Consider the following 20452-nt stretch of genomic DNA (forward strand, 5'->3'; position numbering starts at 1 on the left):
TGGAGCTGCAGCTCCTCTGGGGACGTCTCTGTTGGGCTGCAGGGCGACCTGGGGGCTGGTCGGAGGGGGCTGGGGGTCCCTCCTTGGCTTTCCTGTTTCTCGTGACCTGGGAGTTCAGTGCAGGGCAGAGATGGGCAGGACCAGAGCCAGGAGAGCTGGGCTCCTGGCACAGCAGCGGTGACGCACAGAGGTGACCCACATCCCAATGCAGCTTCCACCTGAAGCTCTGGGCCCGCAGAGCCGCAACCCTCCTGTGCTAGAGGCCTGTACTGTCCTCCTGCCCCTCCCAGCCTCCTCCCATTTAGGGCTGTGTCCCAGCCACAGGAGACGCAAGGTGAATGCCATTCAGCCACGGGGGGGGCCCCAACTTCCTGGGCTTTGCGCACTTACGCCTGGGCTTTGCACACTTGCTTGTGCCCTTTGGGTGTGTCTGCTTGTGCCGCCTGTGTGTGCGTGGGGTGTATGGGCCTCTCTAGGTCTGCACCTGCTGTGTGTGGGCCGCACCTTCTGCTGCTGTATGGGGAGGGGGGTTTACGGGCTGCTGTGGGTACCTAGGGTGTGTGCATCTACTGGTTTTGTACATGTGCTTCCTGCGTACCCCCAGACCATGGAAACCCAGGCAGCCCTGCAGTGCCGGAGGCCAGCCCAGCCCCAGTGCAGTGAGCAGCCCCTGGCTGTGCCGGCCACCCCAGCCCGGCTCTGCGGGGACATTCTTGGAGGTCACCGGGCTGGCAGGAGGTAGGGCAGAGCCCCAGCAAGGCCATGGGGTGGCAGTGCTCACTCTCGCCTTTCCCTGGGGCAGTGGGTGTTGGGGGACAAAGCTCGGCTCACCCTGGGCCGCAGGGGCACCCTGCTGCTGGTGGGGCTTCCTGGGCAGGAGCTCAGTCTGGGGGCAGGGGGGCTGCAGAGCAGAGCTGGGTGGGCCTGGAGCACCCACATGGCAGGGCCCCGTCTGTGCTGTTGGTAGAAGGCCCCCGGCAGCCGCCTTCTCAGTCTGGCCCTGGGCCTTTGCCAGATCTGAGTCTCCACCTCCCTAGCGCTGGGGTGATTCCTGGCCGGATCCGTCCCCCAGCCAGGAGAGACGGGGCCCCTGGCCTGTTGGGGGGTGTCTCACTCAGCCTCTCCAGCCCAGGCCGGGGCTATGCTGGGTTGCCCTGGTCCCTGCTGCTCTCGCCCAGGGCTGGTGGCCTGGTTCTCTACCCCGAGCCTCGGGGGCGAATGCCGCGGCTCCCAGCCTGGCTTCTGCACCATGTCCCACAGCTGCAGCCCAAAGCTCCTCCCCGGCTGGGCCTGTTCCATCCCACCAAGCAGCCGGTGCTGCCCTGCGTCCCACCTCAGCCGCAGGAATTCCCTCGCCCTCCCCGCACCCGGATTCGCCAGGATCTGGGGCCCGTCTGCCTTTAAAGGCTGCTCCCCCTCAGCTCACATCAGCCCTGCACTCCAGGCCTTCCAGCACTGCAGCAGCTGGGGCTGGTGTTCGCACACCCTGTCCCACCAGGCTGCTGTGTCTGCTTCCTCCCTGCGGCTGCAGGGCCGGCTGTGAGTCTGGCTTGGCCACGCTGGGAAATAACCTGTTTGCCGACGTCTCGGCTCGTGTGTCACAGCCGCATGGGCCCTGGCGCCCGGCTGTTGGCCCCGAGGCTTTGTCTGTGCACAGCTCTGGCTGTCCTGGACGAGGCTGGGCAACCCCCTGCTGTGGATGCAATTCTACAGGGGACGGCGTTTGCAGAGCGCTAGCTAAGCCAGACAGGCAGGAGGACAAGCTGTGTCTCTGAATCGTTGTGCCTGCCCAAGGGGTGCTCGGGGCAGGACTGCACCCAGGTGCCGAGTGTAAGGATGCGCCAGGTTAACTCACACAGTTTTAAACCCCTCTTGGGCTGCTGTTTTTCCACCCCAGGTTTGCTATGCCGCTAGGTCCACCAGGCTCGGCAGCAGTGCCTTGAGATCCCTGCCCAGGCTTGTGCTGATCTCCCTTGACACCCTCCCGAGCCAACTCTCCAGGAGGGTTTTTACAGAGAGCTGAGCCTGCCCCCACAACCCTTGCAGCCGAGAAGGCCCAGCCTGGGCGACTGGGGCAGCTGGTGTGATGCCGACAGGCAGAACCGAACTGATGGCCTCTGGAGCTTAGCGCAGCAGCTGCTGCGCCTTGAGCTGAAAGGCGGCTGGCTCTCAGTTAAGCCCATAGTGGAGACTCAGGCCTCTGTGTGCCCAGTCCCAGCGTCACTATGTGGGGCAGTGAACCGGACCCAGTAGGTGTGTGGGTTACATGGGCACCCAGGCAGGCTCCTAAGCTAAGCCTGTGCCCGGGCTGACTCAGGCTGCTCAGCTTTGCTGGGCTGGCTCTGTGCCCCGGGCCAGAGGCACCGACTTTCTAGTTCCGTCCCCCACTCCTCTCCTCCCACCAAGGGCCAAACCCTGCCCCACTGGACAGGGAATCGCAGGCTGCCTGGTGCCTGCCGGCCCTGGGCTACTGCGCTACATACCCAGCAGGTCCAGAGGGATGAGGCTCTGGGGTGTGCAGAGCCCCACAGTCACCTGACCTAGAAGCCAGACCTGCTGTGCTGGCCACTTCTCCGGTGACCCCAGCAGAGGGCTGGTGAGGGGTCCCTCCCCATTGCCCACAGCAGCTTCGGGGCTTGCTGCAGCCCTGTGCCCCTGTGTGGGGCCTTGCGGCCTCGCAGGAACTGAGGGGTGACCCCTTGTGGTGTGTTCCCCAGCTCAGTGCCTGGTGCTTTTCCTGCCCCATGATGTGCCCCAGGTGAGCTCCTGTCTGTGGCCAGCTGCTGGAGACACAACGTGGTTCAGTGGGTTGGAGGCTGCAGGCCAAAAGCTTCCATCAAGGGGACTGATCTGAGCCAGACCGGGGAGCAGCCGGGCTCTGGGTCCCTGGGGCTGAGGGGGCAGGGGGAGTTCCGGCTGGGCCATGTGGACATGCCTAAGGCTTGAAACCCGCCCCCACCGCCTCAGTCTTTCTGGAGCCAGGGATGGATGTGAGCGTCCTGGGGGATTAGCTCTCCTCTCGGTGTCACTCTGGGCCTGCCTGTGCCCCCGGGGGCCCACGTGTGCACTGACGTGTGAGTGTGTGTGTGGAACCAGGTGGGCTTGCCCACGTGTACTCCAATCCCGCTGCCTCCTCTTTCCTTGCTCTCGGGAGATACTCTGGGGGCTCTGCGTGGTGGGGCCCTGAGGAGCTGAGCCAGGGGCGCAGCCCTTCCCGTGGAGCTGTGGCATTGGGGGAGGCCGTGGTGGGCCATGAAAACGTCAGAGCGGCCATGCTGGGTTAGCCCAAGGTCCATCTAGCCCAGGGCTGAACAGAACAAATAAACATGAAGTGGCCCATTCCCAGCTCCTGACAAGCAGAGGGTCGGGGAGACCGGCCCTCCCCATCCTGGCGAACAGCCATCGATGGGCCTGTCCTCCATGAACTTTAGCGAGCTCTTTTTGGAGCCCTGTTGAAGCCCTGGTCTGCCCAACATCCCCTGGCGAGGAGTTCCGCAGGTTGAGTGTGTGTTGCAAGGAGAAATACTGGCCTTTGTCTGTCGTAAACCTGCTGCTACGAATTTCACTGGGTGACCCCTAGTTCTTCTGTTATGGGAACAGGTAAATAACTTCTCCTGATTCACTCTTTCCACACCTGGCGTCGTTTTATAGACCTCTGTCATCTCCCGCCTTAGACTCCTCTTTTCCAAGCTGAAAAGTCCCCGTTTTTCATCTCTGCTCACAGGTCAGCCGGCCCAACCCCTGAGCCTTCTTGCTGCCCTTTTCTGAACTTTTCCCAGTGCCAAGATCCCTTTTTTGAGATGAGATGACCACATGTGGACGCCGTGCTCGAGCTGTGGGCACACCGGGGATTCACAGAGAGGCACTCAGATATTTTCTCTTCCTTTTGTAATGATTCCTAACGTTTTGTTTCTGAGTTTGTCCTTTCGGCTGCTGCTGCGCTTGGAGTGGGTGATTCCAGAGAATGATCCACATTGAGTTCGAGATCTTGCCCTTGGGTGCTAACAGTTAATTTAGCGCCCCCCGTTTTGCACGGATCAGTAGGATTAGGTTTTCCAATAGGTCTTTCTTTTCATTTATTGACATACGAATTCATCTGTGATTTTTGTTGCCCAGTCACCTCTGTTGGGAGAGCCTTTCGAAGCTCTTCATGGCCAAGGTGGACCCAAGCCCTGTGCAACTGCTGGGGTAGGCAGGGCAAGCCGGGATTGGGCTCTGGGTACACGGAAGCCTTTCGCCATGATAACTTGCATGGTGGTGCCACGTGCTGTCCGCATGGGCAGAGGCGTGGTGAGTAGGGGAGGTGCCCACGGCTGGTCGCCCTGGTGGTGATTACTCTTGGGTTGAGCCTCACAGGGGGTTAATTGTTTTAATTATTATTATTGAAAGTGATTCAAGCCTGGCCTAGCATGGAGCCAGGAGTGGCTGCAGGGTCTCTGGGGATTCTGGGTAATGGCGGGGTGGGGAGCAGCTGGATCCCCGGAGGCAGTGGAATTGGACAGGTCCTTGGGGGGTTCTGGGTGGTGGCAGGTGGCAGGCCAGGAGCATAAGGCAAATCCCTGCGGGAGGCAGGGGTGAGAGGAAAAGTCCTGGGGAGGAGGGGGTTCTGGGTGATGGGGGGCAGGAGAGCAGCTGCCTGGGGCGGTGGGGGGGTGGGGGGCACAGGAGCAGCTGCCTGGGGGGGTGGGAGGCAGAGGAGCAGCTCTCTGCTGCACTGGGGTTGCAGGGGAGCAGCTGCTTTGGGTGGCAAAGACAGGGCAGTGCTGCTGGCCGTGGAACAGCAGGGCATCGGGGCTCTCCCGTGCCTGGCAAGCAGGCCGGAGGGTGTAGCTGTGCCCACCAGTGGGTGTTTGCTTAGGGCCTGGCGTGGCCATGGCTGGCAGGAGGCTTTGCTCCCTGCCATCGTGCTCAGCAGCCCGAGGCATTGCCATGCACGGTCTGTGTGCCAGGCAGGCCCTGCGAGGGGGCAGAAGTGCCAGGACTGGTGTGTCGCCAAGGCCAGGGGAGGCGTGCCAGTGGGGTGGCTGCTCCTGGCATCCCTAGGTCCTGCGTCGGTGGCTGTGCCGGCTCGGCAAGGCCTTGGGCTTGGGTGTCCCTGGGCCTGTGCTGTTTGGTGCTGGGCACGTGGGGCCTGCCTGGGTGTCTCTGCTGCTTCGATTGCCCAAGAGGCCTGAGTCAGCCGCTCCACCCGCATTCCCAGGACCAGGCAGGAGCCAGCCACACCCCTGGCTCCCGGGGCTGCTGCATAAGGCAGGGGAGCGACACCAGGCGCTTACTCCATGCCAGTGGCACCGGGGCAGGGGCCGGCGGGGGGCCTGGCTGAGAAGGCAGCTCTGGGTCCTAATGGAAACGCTTCCCATCCCCAGGTTCCTGCAAGGCTCCAGCTGGTGGCCAGAGGCCTCAGAGCCCCCTGCACCATGGCCAGCGAGAAGACACGGGGCACCCAGGAGCTCAGATTCCAGTGTAAGGCAGAGGGCTGAGGGGGCAGGGAGGGGTGGCCATGGAGGGGCTGGGAGAAGTGTAGTGAGTGGGAGTTTGGGAGACATTCACGGTGGTTGGCAGAGGTGCCAGGTAGGTGGGGTTGGGGTGTTTGGGGATGTTTGGGGGTGGTGTGTGGTGGCTGGCAGGGGTGGGAGGGGGCTGGGGAGGGGTAGGTTGGGGTTCTGGGGGACTGGGGGTGTGGTGGCTTGGAGGGGTGGGAGGGGGCCGGGGTGGGGTGGGGGTGGGGTAGGTTGGGGTTCTGGGGGACAGGGGGTGTGGTGGCTGGCAGGGGTGGGAGGGGGCCGCGGAGGGGTAGGTTGGGGTTCAGCAGGGGATTTTCTGCTACTTGGTCCCACTCTCCCAGCTCCTGGGCTGCGGTTGCTGTTGTGGCAGCTCAGGCTTCCCATCAACAGGCCCGAGCTACTGCTCCCCACCAACCCCTTGGAGGAGGCCTGCGGAGATGCTGGGGGGGTACTGGGGACCCAGCTGCTCGCTGATGGGATTGATGAGGCTGTACTCGCCCTCAGGGGAAGGGTCCAGGGCCCCAGTGCTGGAGACGTTTCACAGTGGGGCGACTCCCATAGGGCACGGTCTGCCCTGGGCTCTGGGGGACTCCCCCAGCTCCTCTCTCCTGGCTGGGCTGAGGGAGGTGCCCAAGTGGCTCCTACTTCGGGGGCCCAGCGTGGGATGCCAGGCCTGCTTATCAGCTGTGGGATTTCTGGTGCCCACTGGATTCCCCGGAGCTGGAGCTGCCAACTGCAGCCGGCGAGCTCCAGGGGTTGCATGCCACGCCCCACACTTATGGGCCTCCCTTGGAGCCACCAGCTTGCCTGAGCACCTTCAGAGCAGGACAGGCATGGGGCTGTCCCCACAGCCAGGTGCAGAGCCTGCCCCCGCCCTGGCACAGGCCTCACAGGGCTGTCTCCCCCAGCCCTAGCTATGAAGCACATTGGCCTGAAGCAGGTGGAGCTGGACACAGCTGTAGCCAAGGTGGACGAGCTCTCCAGACAGCTGGAATCCCTGTGGACGGACAGCCCGGGGCAGGCTGCTGGGCAGCCCAAGGTACAGCAGGGGCAGGAGATGACTTGTCTTGGCAACCACGGCCCCACCGCTGAGATGCAGCTACCTCTGGGGTGGGAGGGGACTGAAAGAACCGTCTCATGATGCCAGGATGTGGGGTGGGATCTGGCCAGGACCAGCTCCCTGGTGAGGGGGAGAGCTGGGAATGGGCTGCTGAAGGCATCAAGTGAGTGAGAGATGAGATGGTGGCTCAGCGCTCCCTAGTGTCACGCTGGGCGAGGGGGAGCTTCGGCACTTACCCACAGGGACAGCGCCCCCTGCTGGGTCCTTGTGCTCCTGACAGCCCAGCGTCCCCGACTGCCACGCTGGGCCCTGGGGTTGGCGCTCACCCACAGGGACAGCGCCCCCTGCTGGGTCCTTGTGCTCCTGACAGCCCAGTGTCCCCGACTGCCACGCTGGGCCGTGGGGTTGGCACTCACCCACAGGGACAGCGCCCCCTGCTGGGTCCTTGTGCAGCTCCTGGCACCACACTGCCCCCTACTGCTGCAGTGGGGTCAGCAGGCAGGACAGTGCCACGTTCTGAGCCCTTGCGCTGCTCCCAGCAGCACAGCGCCCCCTCGCGCAGCACTGGCCGGGCGCCCCCTTCCCAGTTCACAGGGACTTGTGTGGTTTACAGCCCCCTCCCCAGGCCACAACAGGTCTGATGTGTCCTGGACGGGGCAGAGGCCTTGTGCTGCAGCGCTGAGTCCCGCCCGCTCTCCCTGCCGCTCTCAGGTGGACAGGTACAGCACCGGTGCCGTGCATGCCCCAGAGCCGCTCCGCTTGGCCCCCTCCCCGCAGCTCCAGTACAGCAGGAAGAGCCTGTCGCTGGAGAGTGCCGAGAGCTACGTCCCCTACCGTGCCGAGGCCTTGCCTGCCGCTGCCTGCAGCCAACCTGCCAAGGCCCCGCTGGGCCGCCCCGCCTCGCCCCAGTCCCCCTTCTACCTGCCAGGCGAGCCGCTGGAGCGGGCCCAGTCGCCCCGGCCCAAGGTGCTGCCCGTCTCGCTGCCCAGCCCCAAGGGGCGTGCGCCTTCCCCACGCACCCTGTGGCCGGCTGGCACCGCGGAGCGCCTGACCTCAAGGACAATGGGGCGCGCCGGCTCCCCCAGGCTGGCACCCACCCCCTCCGAGGCCCCAGGGCCACAGATGTTCTTCCCGGACCGTGCGCCGTCTCCCCGGCCGCTGCCCTACGAGAGCCACAGCGCGTTCCCCACGGGGCCCAGCTCCTTCACCCCCTTCCAGGCCCAAGGTAAGTCGGCCCCAGCCTGAGGCATGGGCCCCCTCCCCATGCGGCTTTGGGTTGGAAGGGGAAGGCACTGGGAAGAGTTTTTGCTGCTTCTTTGCAGCATTGTGGGCGGCTCCAGCAGGAGCCACAGAAGTGCTCTCGAAACTCGGTGGCCTGTCCCTGAGGCCCCGCCCCCTTTGCTCTGAGGCCCCGCCCTCATATCTGCCTTCTCCCTGTGAGCTTTTTTCGGGCATGGTTGAGAGAACCAAAACCGGGCAAATTGCTTAAAACAAGGCCACTGCCAGCCCCAGAGTGGGGGTCCCTCACTATAAGGCACCAAAGCCGACCACAAGGAGCATCTCTGCTGCCTTCCTGGCTAGCAAGAAGTTACACAAGCAAATCCCTCAGGAACTCCAGCTTCCCTTGTGCCACAACCAGTATCCCTCCTCGCACAGATGAGAGGGTATGAAAACCAGGCTCGCCAAATCCACACAGGTTCATCCAGCCCCAACAGACAAGCCCCATCCCCAGGTCAATGTATACTTAGATCTTGCCCCAAGCAGTGTGCTGGGCCAGTCCATCAGAATCTGAAATCTAAAGGTTTCTTAACAAAGAGAAAGAAAGAACAGGGCGAGAGTGTGACTGTAGCTGTCAAATACGTCAGTCACAACATTCTTGATGCCGGCCGCCGCAGATGGAACAGGCGGCTGTCTTAAAAGTCTTTGGCATACGTCCTTTGTTGGGATGGGTTGGCCATCCTTCCAGGCACAGCTCATAGCAGAGCTTTTCCTGAAGTGAAGAGCCGGGTTCCAGGTGGGACATTGAAGACAAATGGAGGAACCTCAGGGTCCCCCTTTCTAGCCTTTGCCCATGTGGAGGGAATCTATTTTTCCTGCCTTCCTGGGAGCACGTTCACGGAGAATCACATGATCAGGTCCCCTGGCCATGTTGTTTTATGGAGCCTTCTGCTGTCGGCAAACTTCCAGGCAACCGTCCCCAGCTAAATCCCTGCGAGGCGAGTTTGAGTGCAGTACTGCTCCACCTGGCTAGGGACCCTTTCTCAGGCGGTTGGCCAAGCCTCCCCTTGTGACCTCCCAGAGCTTCACGTTTCTAATGCAAGCCCAGAGCCCATCTTAGAACTTCTCATCCAAACAGGATACAGGCACAGAAGCAGCATCAACGGATGCAGGGAATCACCAGCTTTAGAACATAAGAATGGCCATTACTGGGTCAGACCAAAGGTCCATCTAGCCCAGCATCCTGTCTGCCGACAGCGGCCAGTGCCAGGTGCCCCAGAGGGGGTGGACCGAAGACAATGATCAAGTGACTTGTCTCCTGCCATCCATCTCCAGCCTCTGACAATCAGAGCCCAGGGACACCATTCCTACCCCTGGCTGATAGCCTTTGACCGACCTAACCTCCATGAATTTATCTAGCTCTCCTCAGACACCTCGCTGGGCCCACTTGGCACAAGGTTTGGTGCAGACCTAGGACAGTGGTTGCAATCCTGGTTCTCATGTTCGTTTTATACTCCAGTTACGTCGCCCCAAGGCCCCACCCGCATGCTGTCCCCTCCCCCGAAGCCCTGATCTTGCACCTCCTCTTGCCCCCCACCAAGAGCCTGCCCCCCACTTTACAGCCAATAAAAAGTGTGTGTGGGGGTGGAACATGGGGCTCCCCCATTCCGGCCTTCTTGGTTCACAGCAGGCCCAGACTGCGGTGCTGGAACAGGCAGCCACCTCCCTGGGATGAGTAGGGGATGGAGGTCTCTGGCTCACGTCCAAGGTCTCCCCTGTCCATCCCCCAACCTGGGTCTGGATTGGCCCCTGCTGGGGGGCAGGGCTGAGGTCCCTGGCTCCAGGTGGGGGCTGGGGTGGGTGGGTGAATTCAGGCCATTCAGCGTCCCTGCCCCCAGATGACCTGGTGATCAGGCGAAGACCCCAGAGGAGCTGGAACGAGTCGGACCTGGACGTGGTGTATGAGAAGAAGTCGTCCCATTCAGCTGGCTACGAGAGTGAGTGCCTGGGCCAGCAGGGGTGAACAGGCTTCTCTGTCCCAGTCCCTGACCCAGGGTGTCCTGGGGGAGCTGGCCGAGCCTGGGGGTGTCACTGGCAGGCTTTGGGGGTGGGAGGGGCTGGCCATGTCCAGGGTGTTCCTTGCAGGCTGTAGGGGGAGCTGGCCATGTCTGGGGCCTGCCCTACTGTTGTCCAGTGATAGGTACCAGCTCTGTTCCCACACCGGGTGCCCATCCCTTCCCCCGAACTCCCATACTAGCAGGACAGGAGAGGGGTGTGTGGCCTGACCCCTGCACCTCCCCTCACCTGCTGCCTTCCCCCAGGAGGAGAGGTGCACCCGGGGCTCAGGCAGATGCCTGCAGTGCTGCAGCTGGCTGCTTGGAGGGAATCCAGCCTGGATGGGGCCATGGGGAAAGGCAAGGTCAGTGCTGGCCAGGGCTCCCGGCTGGTGGGGCTGGCCCAGACCGTGGGGCGCACGGTGAGGAAGGAGTTGCAGCACCAGTCTGTGTGCTCTGGGGGTGGAGGGAATTCAGCTCTAGCTGAACCAGGCCTTTGCAAGAGGCCAGATACCAAGCTGGGGGGCTGATCTGGGGCTACTAGTGTGGGGATGGGGCCACCTGGGTCAATGGGTCTGATCTGGGGCATGGATGGGGCTAGCTGAGCCTGTGGGTATGATCTGTGGCCGCTGGTGTGGGGCTAGGGCTAGGGGTGTGATCTGGGGCACGGATGAGCCCAGCAGGGCCCGGGGGTCTGAACTGGGGTTAGAGATTTGGGGCCGGCTGAGTCAGTGCTCTGGAAACCCAGCTCTGGGCAGGCGGCATCCAGCAGCTGCTGGGGTTGGCGCCCAGCAGCGGTCCTGCACCAGGGCAGGTAGGACCATGTGCTGATGGTGCCGAAGCTGCAGCCCGGTGACTTGTGGCTGTAGCACGTCATGGGCGCGTGTGCTGGGGGTGGGGGGAGTCTGGCCCTCTGCATGGGTTGGGGGGCAGGGGTGAAGTTCCCATCTGCTCCTTGCCATCTCACAGCACCCTCTCGCCCCCCCGCAGGAGGAGGCCCCCCAGCCGTACACCGTGCACAGCTCCACTCTGCCTCGTAACTACAAAGTGTCCCTGCTGGCTGGCGAGCGCAGGCAGGACAGCTCCTTCCGCCGGCTGCTGCCCACCAGCCAGGCCGGCACCCTGCCCCGCAGCTGGCAGCTCTCCCAGCAGCCCGTCTCCCGCATTGCCATGCCACCCCCCAGCCTGCCGGGCGTGCGGCCCAAGCCCCACAAGCCCCTGCCCCTCTCCATGATCTTCAAGCTGCAGAATGCCTTCTGGGCCTCTGGAGCCTCCAGTGCCAAGAGCCAGCCCCCAGGGCCCCCGGGCTCGCCCCTCTTCCTCCGCTCCCTGCAGAAGCAGCTCCCGCCCCCGCAGCTGTCTCCTCCCGCCCAGGCTCCGCCGAGGCCGGCCCCCGCCGAAGGTGAGAGGACCGGGGCACAGGTGCTGGAGCCTGATGGCACCCTGGGGTGAGGTCAGACCCCTGGGGCCATGGGGCAGAGTGTGTGTGTGTGTGGGGGAAACAGGAGCAACTCTGCTCTCAGCAAGAGGGGCCGTGAGGGTGGGGCTGGGGGTGTGAAGCCCTGGGGCACAGAGAGTGGATCTGGGTCTGCTCCAGCTGTTAGCGTAAGGGAAGCACTGGGCAGGTTTTTGGCCTCCCCTTGGGTCTGAGGGCTGCGGGCCTGGGGGGTGCGGTCTGCAGTCTGGGTGTGAGGCTGCTGCCCCACATCTGGGGTCTGGGCCTGGGGGTCCTGCCTTGGGTCCCCCTGTGGATATGGGGAAGTGGGGGCTGACCCGGCTCCCGTGGGGTCTGGAGGTGCTGTCCCAGATTGGAGTCTGGGGGAGCTGTTCTGGCTGTCTTGGCTCCTGTGGGGTCTGGGGGAGGTGTCGGGGGGGGGGGGGGCTGCCCCCTATCCTGGGGGCTGCCTGGGCCTGGGGGGCACTGACCTGGGTCTGAGTCTGGGGGTGCTGCCCCCTATCCTGGGGGCGGCCTGGGCCTGGGGGGCACTGACCTGGTGTGTCTCCTCGCAGGCCCAGGACGGGCATCAGCCCCTGAGATGCCGGCGGAGCCCGTGCGAGGGGCCGCAGGGGGAGGCGACACGGAGCCCGAGCTGGAGACCATCCTGCAGGGCAGCGAGCCGGCGGAGGCCGAGGAGGTGGCTCGCCCCCTGAGCCCCACCCGCCTGCAGCCCGTCCTGCCCCCCGAGGCGCAGAAGGTGCCCGAGTTCGAGGAGGTGGCCCGGGTGCTGGCGGAGATCCCCCGGCCCCTGAAGCGCCGTGGCTCCATGGAGCAGAGTCCCGGCCCCGCGCTGCCGCCCACCCACAAGAAGCAGTACCAGCAGCTCATCAGCCGCCTCTTCCACCACCGGGGCCGCAAGGAGGAGGCGCTGCCGGCCGCGGACGCCCCGGCCGACCTGACGCCCATCACCGAGACTCCTGAGCTGAAGGCAGCTACTCCGGTCAACCCTGCCCTGGCGCCTTCCCCCCAGAGCCCTGCGGTGCCTGCAGCGTCGCCCCTGCCGGCGGCGACTGAGAGCCCCGGCCCCCCGGCCCCCAGCCCTGTAAGTGCAGGTCCCATCCCGGCCCCTGCACCCCTCCTCCCCAGCCCTGTAAGTGCAGGTCCCCGTCCTGGCCCCAGCACCCATCCCCCCTTAGCCCCAGCCCTGTAAGTAGAGGTCCTCCACCTCCTGGCCCCAGTCCCCCTCAGCCCCAGGCCCCCACCTGGCCCCAGCGCCCCTCCTCCCTCAGTCCCAGCCCCCAAAGTGCAGGTCCCCCTCCTGGCCCCAGCCCCCCCGCAGTCCTGTAAGTGGAGGCCCTCCCCCTCCCGGCCCCAATGTCCCTCTCCCCTCAGCCCCAGCCCCTCCCAGCCCTGTAAGTAGAGGTCTCCCCCCTCAGCCCCAGCCCCCTATCCCCCAGCCCAGTAAGTGCAGCCCCTCCCCTGCCCACCGGCTGACCTGGCCCCTTGCGTGCCTACAGGAGAAGCGCTCGGTGCTGCGCAAACTCCCCTCCCCAAGGCGGCAGCCGGGGAAGCGGGTGCGGCTCAACCCCCTGGTGCTGCTGCTGGATGGAGCCCTGGCCGGCGAGCTGGAGGTGGTGCAGCAGGCGGTGAATGAGGTGAGGCTGCGGCAGGGCCCCTCTGGGGACAGACCAGGTCCGGCCCGGGGCTCGGGAACCCCCAGGAGGCGACGGCTGTACCGGAGCCCCCCTTGCCCCTTCGTCCGACGGGGCCACCGCCTGTTGTACTGGGGCTGCAGCCCCTGCAGCTGGCAGGCCCGAGCTGCTGTCCCGTCAGCCCCTTGGTAATCAGCTGTGGGGCTGCCGTGGGCAGACGCAGAACCTCCTGCGCCCCACAGCCTTCAGGTCCCTGGGCAGCAGCGGGTGCGGAGAGGGGGAGTGTTCTGCCCTGGATCGGGCAGGCACAGCCCCTGGGTTGGGACCAGGGTGCAGGGAGAGCGGGAGGCCCAGCCCTGGGCGCTGCGGGGGTCAGTGGCCTTTTCTGAGTTGCCCCGCCCTGGCCTGCAGCTCAACGACCCGAGCCAGCCCAACGACGAGGGCATCACCGCCCTGCACAACGCCATCTGCGGGGCCAACTACAACATCGTCGACTTCCTCATCAGCGTGGGCGCCAACGTCAACTCCCCCGACAGCCATGGCTGGTGAGCCACCCGCCTGTGTGCCCGCCGGGGCCTGCCCCAGGCCTGCCCTGTGGCTCCCCGCCGTGCTGCTGCCCTGTGGCCCTGGCACACTGTGCCCTGGTGCCAACCCTCCCTGCCTTTGCCAGCAGTGCCCTGTGCCCCAGTGCTCTTGCCCTGTTGGCAGCCCCAGCCCTGCCCTCCTGAGCTCGGGCTGCACAGTCCTGGCACCATCATCCTTCCAATGGCTGCTGCGCTGTTCTGTCCCTTACATTCCCCCAGTGCCTGATAACCAGCCCCACCCCTCCCTTCGGCTTGTGCGCTCAGCCCCTCCTCCCCACAGGCCTGAGCAGGGCTCACGTGAGCGGGTGCTGGGCATGTGGCTGGGGAGGCAGCTTGCCCTGGACTCTGAGGTGTCCCTGTTTCCAGTGCTGCCTGCCCAGGGCTCCAGAGCACCCACTGGTGCAGGCAGTGGTTGCGGGTCCCTGCAGATCCTCTCACTGCTTGTCAGCTTGTCCCTCCTTCCTGACCCCCAGGACCCCCCTGCACTGCGCCGCCTCCTGCAACGACACGGCCATCTGCATGGCCCTGGTCCAGCACGGAGCGGCCGTCTTCACCACCACCTTCAGCGACGGCAGCACGGCCCTAGAGAAGTGCGACCCCTACCGCGAGGGCTTCAGCGAGTGTTACAGCTACCTGGCTGGTGAGAGGGGCATGGGGAGGGGAGGGCTCAATCCAGGGTTCCCTGTGAGCTGAGCACTTGGGCGGCTGCTCAGGAGAGATTCAGGTGCTGCCCAGTTGATTAGCAGAGCACCCACAGCCGGCAGCATGTCTATGGGTGGTGCACATCCACACAGGGCTCTGTGCACGACAAAACTTATTCTGCCCCAGATGGAAAAAATTAGAGTGAACGTTGGCTCAACCTCGTGGGGGCAGCTGGGGAGCGCTGGGGCTTGTGCCCACAGCTGCTGGAAGGGACAGGATATATCTATGAGGAATGGAGCACCGGGTGGCTGACTGGGGATGGGGGTGATGGCGGAGGCCGGCTCACCCCTCCACCCCTGCTGCGTTGTCCTTCCAGATGTGGAGCAGAACATGGGGCGGCTGAACAACGGGGCGGTGTACGCGCTGTGGGACTACAGCGCCGAGTTCAGCGACGAGCTGTCCTTCCGCGAGGGAGAGCCGGTCACTGTGCTGCGGCGCGATGCCCAGGAGGAGCTGGACTGGTGGTGGGCCTCGCTCTACGGCCAGGAGGGCTATGTGCCCAGGAACTACTTTGGGGTGAGCGCTGCAGCCCCGCAGGGGCCTGCCCTGAGCTCGGTGGGGCTGGGCACAGGACCGGGGCTGGAGGAAGATGGGCCGTGCAGGGATGGCTGGGGACCAGACATGGCTTAGGCTCTCTTCACTGCAGCCTGTAGCAAGGTGGTCCCCCACACTTGTCAGGGTCAGCCCCTTACCTGCAGCCACACCCCAAATCCTCTAGGGCTGGGGGGTGTAGCCTGGGGAGGAGGGCTGCAGCTGGGGTAATGGAGCTAAGGTTGTGGCTGCTGCTAGGGATGGGTTTGGGCCTGGGCCTGGGCCTGGGCCTGGGGGTGAGGCTGAGGCCAGGGGCGCCGAGGGGGCAGCAGACCTGCAGAAAGGCTGGGATGGGAGCCCTCAGCTGGGGCTGCAGCCTTGGTGCTGGGCTGAGAATGAAGCTCAGAGCCAGGGATGTAGCTGGAGGTATGGCCAGAGCAGAGCAGGGCTGGGTGACACTTCCTCCCTGTCCTTGTGGGTGCTGGCCTACGGCCCTCCCTGCCAGGTGTTCCTCCACGCCCTTGTAGGGGGCACACCCCCTGCTTGGGGCACCTCTTTTGTAGCGGTAGAGCTCCTAGGGCAAATGCAGTAAGCTGGCGGCAGGAGGAGTTTGCCTGCCTTCGGAACATCATTTCCTTGAACTGAGGGACCTGAACCTCCCCGAGTCTCTGTCGACAATGCTGCCTCCATCCTGGAGTGTTTGCCAGCATCACCGTGGCACCGGCTGATGCCGGACTGGTGTGCCTTTGGCCCGAGACGGGGGGATTTCAGTTCACCGGAGGCGCTGGTATTTTCTGATGTGCTGTGGTTCCACTTTGGAAAACCAATTCACCACAGTGCCCTGGGGAACCAGAGATCCCTGAAAAATTGGTTTCCAAAAGAGTTGCAGGGAAGTGGTGGAAGGGACAAGAATTCAGAGCTGCCCTGTGACTAGCAGCCATGAAACTGACAAAGTCAGTTTCACTCCGGGGTTCTTTAGCAGTTCCCCAGTTCTGAGCTGGCCAGTCCCTGGAGCCTGGTCCATCCATGCTCTGGGTGGTGGACAGGCTCGCTAGTGGAGCTGTGAACCCTTGAACCTTGGCAGGCAACCGGCTCACACTGTTTCTCTCTCTCTCTCTACTCTCAGTTGTTTCCCAGAGTGAAACCTCAGCAGAAGGTCTGATGCAGCAGCACACAGCCCATCTGCTGCTGCAGACCTGAGAATGCAGCAGGCACCTGTGGAACTGAGGGGCTGGAGTGAATCCTGGGGCTCTGCAGCTGGGAAGTGTCCCCCTGCCCCAAGGACTTGGTCAGCTGGACCCAAGGGGCTTAATGGAGCGGGAGCAGGGCTGGCAAGGAGCCAGTGGAGCAGGACAGAAGTCCTGCTGGCAGAGGGGCGGGATGGGGTGGTGTGCTGGCTGTGGTGTGCACTGAGGGGAAGGGGTGAGAGCATTGTTGGGAGCTGAGCCTTACCCTGGATTTGATCCCTCCTTGGCTCATCTCCAGCAGCGATGGGCATGTGTGACTGCAGGGAAACGGGGAACAAATTCAAGCTGGTCACTAAACCAAAGTCCCTCAGGAAAACCCCGGGGTGGGTGAGCGTGGCACAAGCAGCCCCCGGTGCCAGTCTGCTCCCGCCCAGCCCTGTGGGTACCAGCCTGACCTGATGCTTGGCCGGGGGAGAGTGCAGGGAGTGTTTGTTTCCTGGCCCCAGTCTCAGAGCAGGCGTGGTCCCTAGGGAACTGCTGGGCCAGGAGCATCTGCTTGCTGGCCCTGGGCTTGCTCCTAATGGGCATACGGGGGGAGAATCCATCAAGAGACGGACATGCAGCCCATGGAGCCTGCAACTCCCAGCATGCATTGAGGCCAGCATTGATGTTGTGGGGGCATCACCCTCACTGGAGCCTGGGCACCCCCGAGCTGCCCCCTTTGAGCTTGACTTCCACAGAGACACAAGGTCCAACTTCCTCCACAGTCTGGCAGAGTGCCTGGTACCACTGCAACGGGCCCTGCTCTGCTGAGGTCCTCCTTAGCCCCGGGGCGAGGCACCTGGCCAGCCAGGGAGTAGGGGACTAGGCCCCCCTCTGTGCTCTTCGCTCACAGGCCTTTCCCCAGAGACGTTCCGCTGCTCCTTGCTGACCTCCGGTCGGTTTGTACCTGAGGCCATGCAAATGCCCCACACGGACCCCGACGCTCAGCCACGCTGGGCTGCTTGCTGTGGCGGCATGACACCGAAGAGAGGCCAGTCTTCCGATCCGTGGGACGGCTTTGGAGGTACGCGCCTGAGTCAGGGAGCCCCGGCTCTGCTCCCCTGTAGCCCACCATGCGCGTCCGGCAGCTGAGCCTGTGCCCTATGGGGCTGGGGGCTGCTGTGCAGGCGGGAGGGGCTGATGTCCCCTGGATTTCCTCTGATTCCAAGGCTGGATGTATTCATTAGATCATCACGTCTGACCTTGTCTATCCCAAGATGGGGAACAGGCCCCAGGTTACTCCTACAGGGACCCCCAAGGCCAGCCAGGCTGATATGGGACGCGTCAGGAGGCGGGGAATCCCCTGCTGCTTCGGGGAGTTTGTTCTCCTGGTGAATATTTGTGCCTAATTTCGTACTGGAATGTGTCAGGCCCTGACTTGCAGCCGCTGGTTCTTATTCTGCTTTTCTCCATTAAAGTGCCCTTTCATATCCAGATCGGCTGCCGGGAAGGCGCTTCAATGCCACGATGGAGCCACCTCTCAGTTATCACTGGGCTCAGCCAAACAGGCTGAGCTCGGCACCGAGAACTTTGAAACACCCTAAGAGAGGCTCAAATGAAACATACGCCCCACATGGGGGAGGGGAACGTCCCTGGAGTTAAACAAGAACATAAAAGAGAGGCTTAGAGCTGAAAGGGCACCCTTGAAACTTTGGAAGTGAGATCCTAGTAAGGGAAGGAGAAAGTACCGTAAACACTGGCCAGTGCACTGGAGGCAAGATCATAATTCCACACGGTTTGGACAAACTGGAGAAATGGTCTGAGGTAGAGAGGATGAAGTTCAATAAGGACAAGTGCAAAATATTCCACTTGGGGAGGAACAGTCAGTTTCACACGTACCAAGTGGGCAGGGACTCCCTAGGACGGAGCCCTGCAGAAAGGGATCTAGGGGTCATAGTGGACCACAAGCTAAATATGAATCAACAGTGTGAAGCTGTTGGGGGTGGTGGAAGAAGCAAACATGCGTGGGATGCATTAACAGTAGAAGTCTGAGAAAGACCTGAGAAGTAATTCTTTACTCTTAACTGCTTCAGCTTCCATTGGAGTATTATGTCCAGTTCTGGGCATCACCTTTCAAGAAATTTGTAGAGACATTGGAAAGGGTCCAGAGAAGAGCAGCAAAAGTGATTAAAGTTCTAGAAAGCAGGACCTGTGTGGGACAACTGAAAGAACTGGTCTTGTTTAGTTTGGAAAAGAGAAGACTGAGAGGGGACTTGATAGCAACTTTCAAGGACCTAAAAGGGTGTTACAAGGAGGAGGGAGAAAAAATTATTCTTAACTTCTGAGGATAGGATAAGAAGCAATGGGCTTAAATTGCAGCAAGGGAGTTTTATAGGTTGGCTATTAGGAAAATCTCCCCATTAGGCTGATTAAACACAGGAATAAATGCTAGGGAGATTGTGGAATGTCCATTGTTGGAGGTATTTAAAAGCAGGTTGGATAAACCTCATTCAGGGATGATCAAAATGGTGCTTGGTCCTGCTGCAAGGGAAGTGGGGACTGGACTTGATGACCTTTCAAGGTCCTTACCGGTTCTAGCATTCTATGCTTCTATGAAGTCAAGGAGCAAGTAGATTCAGGAGGCCAAGAAAGAATTTGAAGAACATGTCGCAGAAGGTGTACAAACTAAGCGAAATGTTTTTAAGTGCAGCAGAAGCAGGAAGCCAGGCAAGCTGTCAGTGGGGCCATTGGCGGATAATGCTTAAGGACCGCTCACAGAAGAGAAGGTTTTTGCAGAGAAGCTCAATGAAGCAATAAAGGTGGTTGGGAGTAAATTGATAAATGAAACAGTATTAAATCATCAGGGCCAGATGGCATTCACCCAGGTTCTAAAGGAATCAAAGGGGAAAGTGCAGAACTATGAACTGTGGTACGTAATGAAGTGTCAGAGCCTTGCGCGGATACAGAATTGGTGCCTGCATCTGCAAAAATTAGCTGTGGATATCCGCATCTGTGTGTAAAGCCGATATGCCCAAATTTGCAGGGGCCTAGATACAAAATTTGTATCCACGTCTATATCTGCAAAAATGAGCCATGGATGTCTGTGGTTTTTGCAGAACTCTGCTTATCACTTAAATCATTCTCTGTCCCAGCTGGCCAAAGGTGAGTAATGTAATGCTGATTTTTAAAAAAGGCTCCAGAGGTGATACTATCAATCCCAGGCTGGTGAGCCTACCTTCGGTACTAGGCACATTCATTGAAACTAGCTAGTCCAGAACAAAATGATCAGACACATGAAGATGATTTATGAGGGGAGGACTCAAAATGGCTTTTATAAAGGGAAATCACGCCTCACCAATCTATTAGAATTCTTTCAAGGGAGTCCAAAAACATGGATAAAGGTGACCCACTGGATACTGTTTACTTGGACTTTCAAAAAGCCTTTGTCAAGGATTAATACACAAGGTTTCTGGGGACATGGCTGAGAGGGTCAAATTGGGGCATCCTGCATAGAGACAGTTCTGTTTACAGCCCAAGAATGGGTGTTATCTGTTAAAAGGTGCCAAGCCAGTCACAAAGAGCACCTCTGTTCACCACGCTGAAGTAATATGAACACTGTCCTTAGACACTCCAGCTTTTCTGTGCCACAACCAGCACTTTATATTGATGAGAGGTAATGAACACCACTCTCCCCATATCTGAGCCAGCTCTGATCCCTGAGGGCCAGCCACTTTCCCAGGTCAGTTCATGCCTCAGATCTTAACCCAAACTGCATGCTGTGCCAATCCTTTAGAACAGGTGTGTCCAACCTGCAGCCCTGGACAGCTTGTAATGCGGCCCCACAAGATCGTAAACTTTTAACATTATTACGTGATTTATATACATTAACTATATTATATACTTTGTACGCAGCCCAAGACTATCTTCACTCAATGCAGCCCAGGCAAGCCAAAAGGTTGGACACCCATGCTTTAGAAGCTACAAATCTAAAGTATTGTTAATAAAAGAAAGTGGAAAGGGTGAGAGTTGAGTGCTAAAGGAATCCAAATGCAAACACCACTTGCAAAGCTCTTGGTGCAGGCTTGTAGCGGAGATGGAATAAACTGCTGTCTTAAGACAGGTCTCTGGAGTACATCCTCTCTCAGGGTGGAGCCTCAGTCCCTTTGGCTTCAGTTCATTGAAGAGATCCTCCATCAGTGACGAGCCAGATTCACGGCAAAGATCATGGAATGCCAGGATCCTCTAAATACTCTTGCCTGTGTGGTGGGAATCCCATTGTCCTGTGTGAAACCATGTCCCAAGATGGAGTGGGTCACATGAGCAAGTCATGTCTGGAGGTGTGACTTGGTCCTTTTTAGACAGCAGCTGTGTCCTACGTGCTGGTCTGAACATTCACAGCGACAGCGAAGTCCCTTGACTGCGGATGGGCACCGCTTGAGGTGCATTGGGAGTCCAGTACTCCTCACAGGACAAGCAAACCTTTCCTTGTATGTCAGCCCAGCCTCCTGTTGCTATCTCCCACAAGCAAAGATCTGAGCTA

The 20452-nt window shown here is 61.2% G+C and overlaps 1 protein-coding gene across 2 annotated transcripts in view; it reads left to right on the forward strand.

The window, feature by feature from the left end:
• PPP1R13L (protein phosphatase 1 regulatory subunit 13 like) overlaps window positions 1–17795 on the forward strand; it is a 28190-nt gene extending 10395 nt beyond the window's left edge. Inside the window, exons 2-13 of one of the 2 annotated variants that reach the window (XM_075016351.1) lie at window positions 5367–5463; window positions 6413–6543; window positions 7276–7789; window positions 9681–9779; window positions 10104–10201; window positions 10827–11238; window positions 11847–12376; window positions 12792–12929; window positions 13338–13471; window positions 13984–14150; window positions 14529–14728; window positions 15870–17795. In XM_075016351.1, coding sequence (XP_074872452.1) covers window positions 5418–5463; window positions 6413–6543; window positions 7276–7789; window positions 9681–9779; window positions 10104–10201; window positions 10827–11238; window positions 11847–12376; window positions 12792–12929; window positions 13338–13471; window positions 13984–14150; window positions 14529–14728; window positions 15870–15905 — 2505 coding nt within the window. In that variant the 5' untranslated portion in view covers window positions 5367–5417 and the 3' untranslated portion in view covers window positions 15906–17795. The remainder of the gene's footprint in view (window positions 1–5366; window positions 5464–6412; window positions 6544–7275; window positions 7790–9680; window positions 9780–10103; window positions 10202–10826; window positions 11239–11846; window positions 12377–12791; window positions 12930–13337; window positions 13472–13983; window positions 14151–14528; window positions 14729–15869) is intronic. The other variant, XM_075016350.1, reaches the window with a different exon arrangement.
• The last annotated feature ends 2657 nt before the right edge of the window (window positions 17796–20452 follow it).

The sequence above is a fragment of the Carettochelys insculpta genome, chromosome 22, assembly GCF_033958435.1.
Source record: "Carettochelys insculpta isolate YL-2023 chromosome 22, ASM3395843v1, whole genome shotgun sequence".
NCBI lineage: Eukaryota > Metazoa > Chordata > Testudines > Carettochelyidae > Carettochelys > Carettochelys insculpta.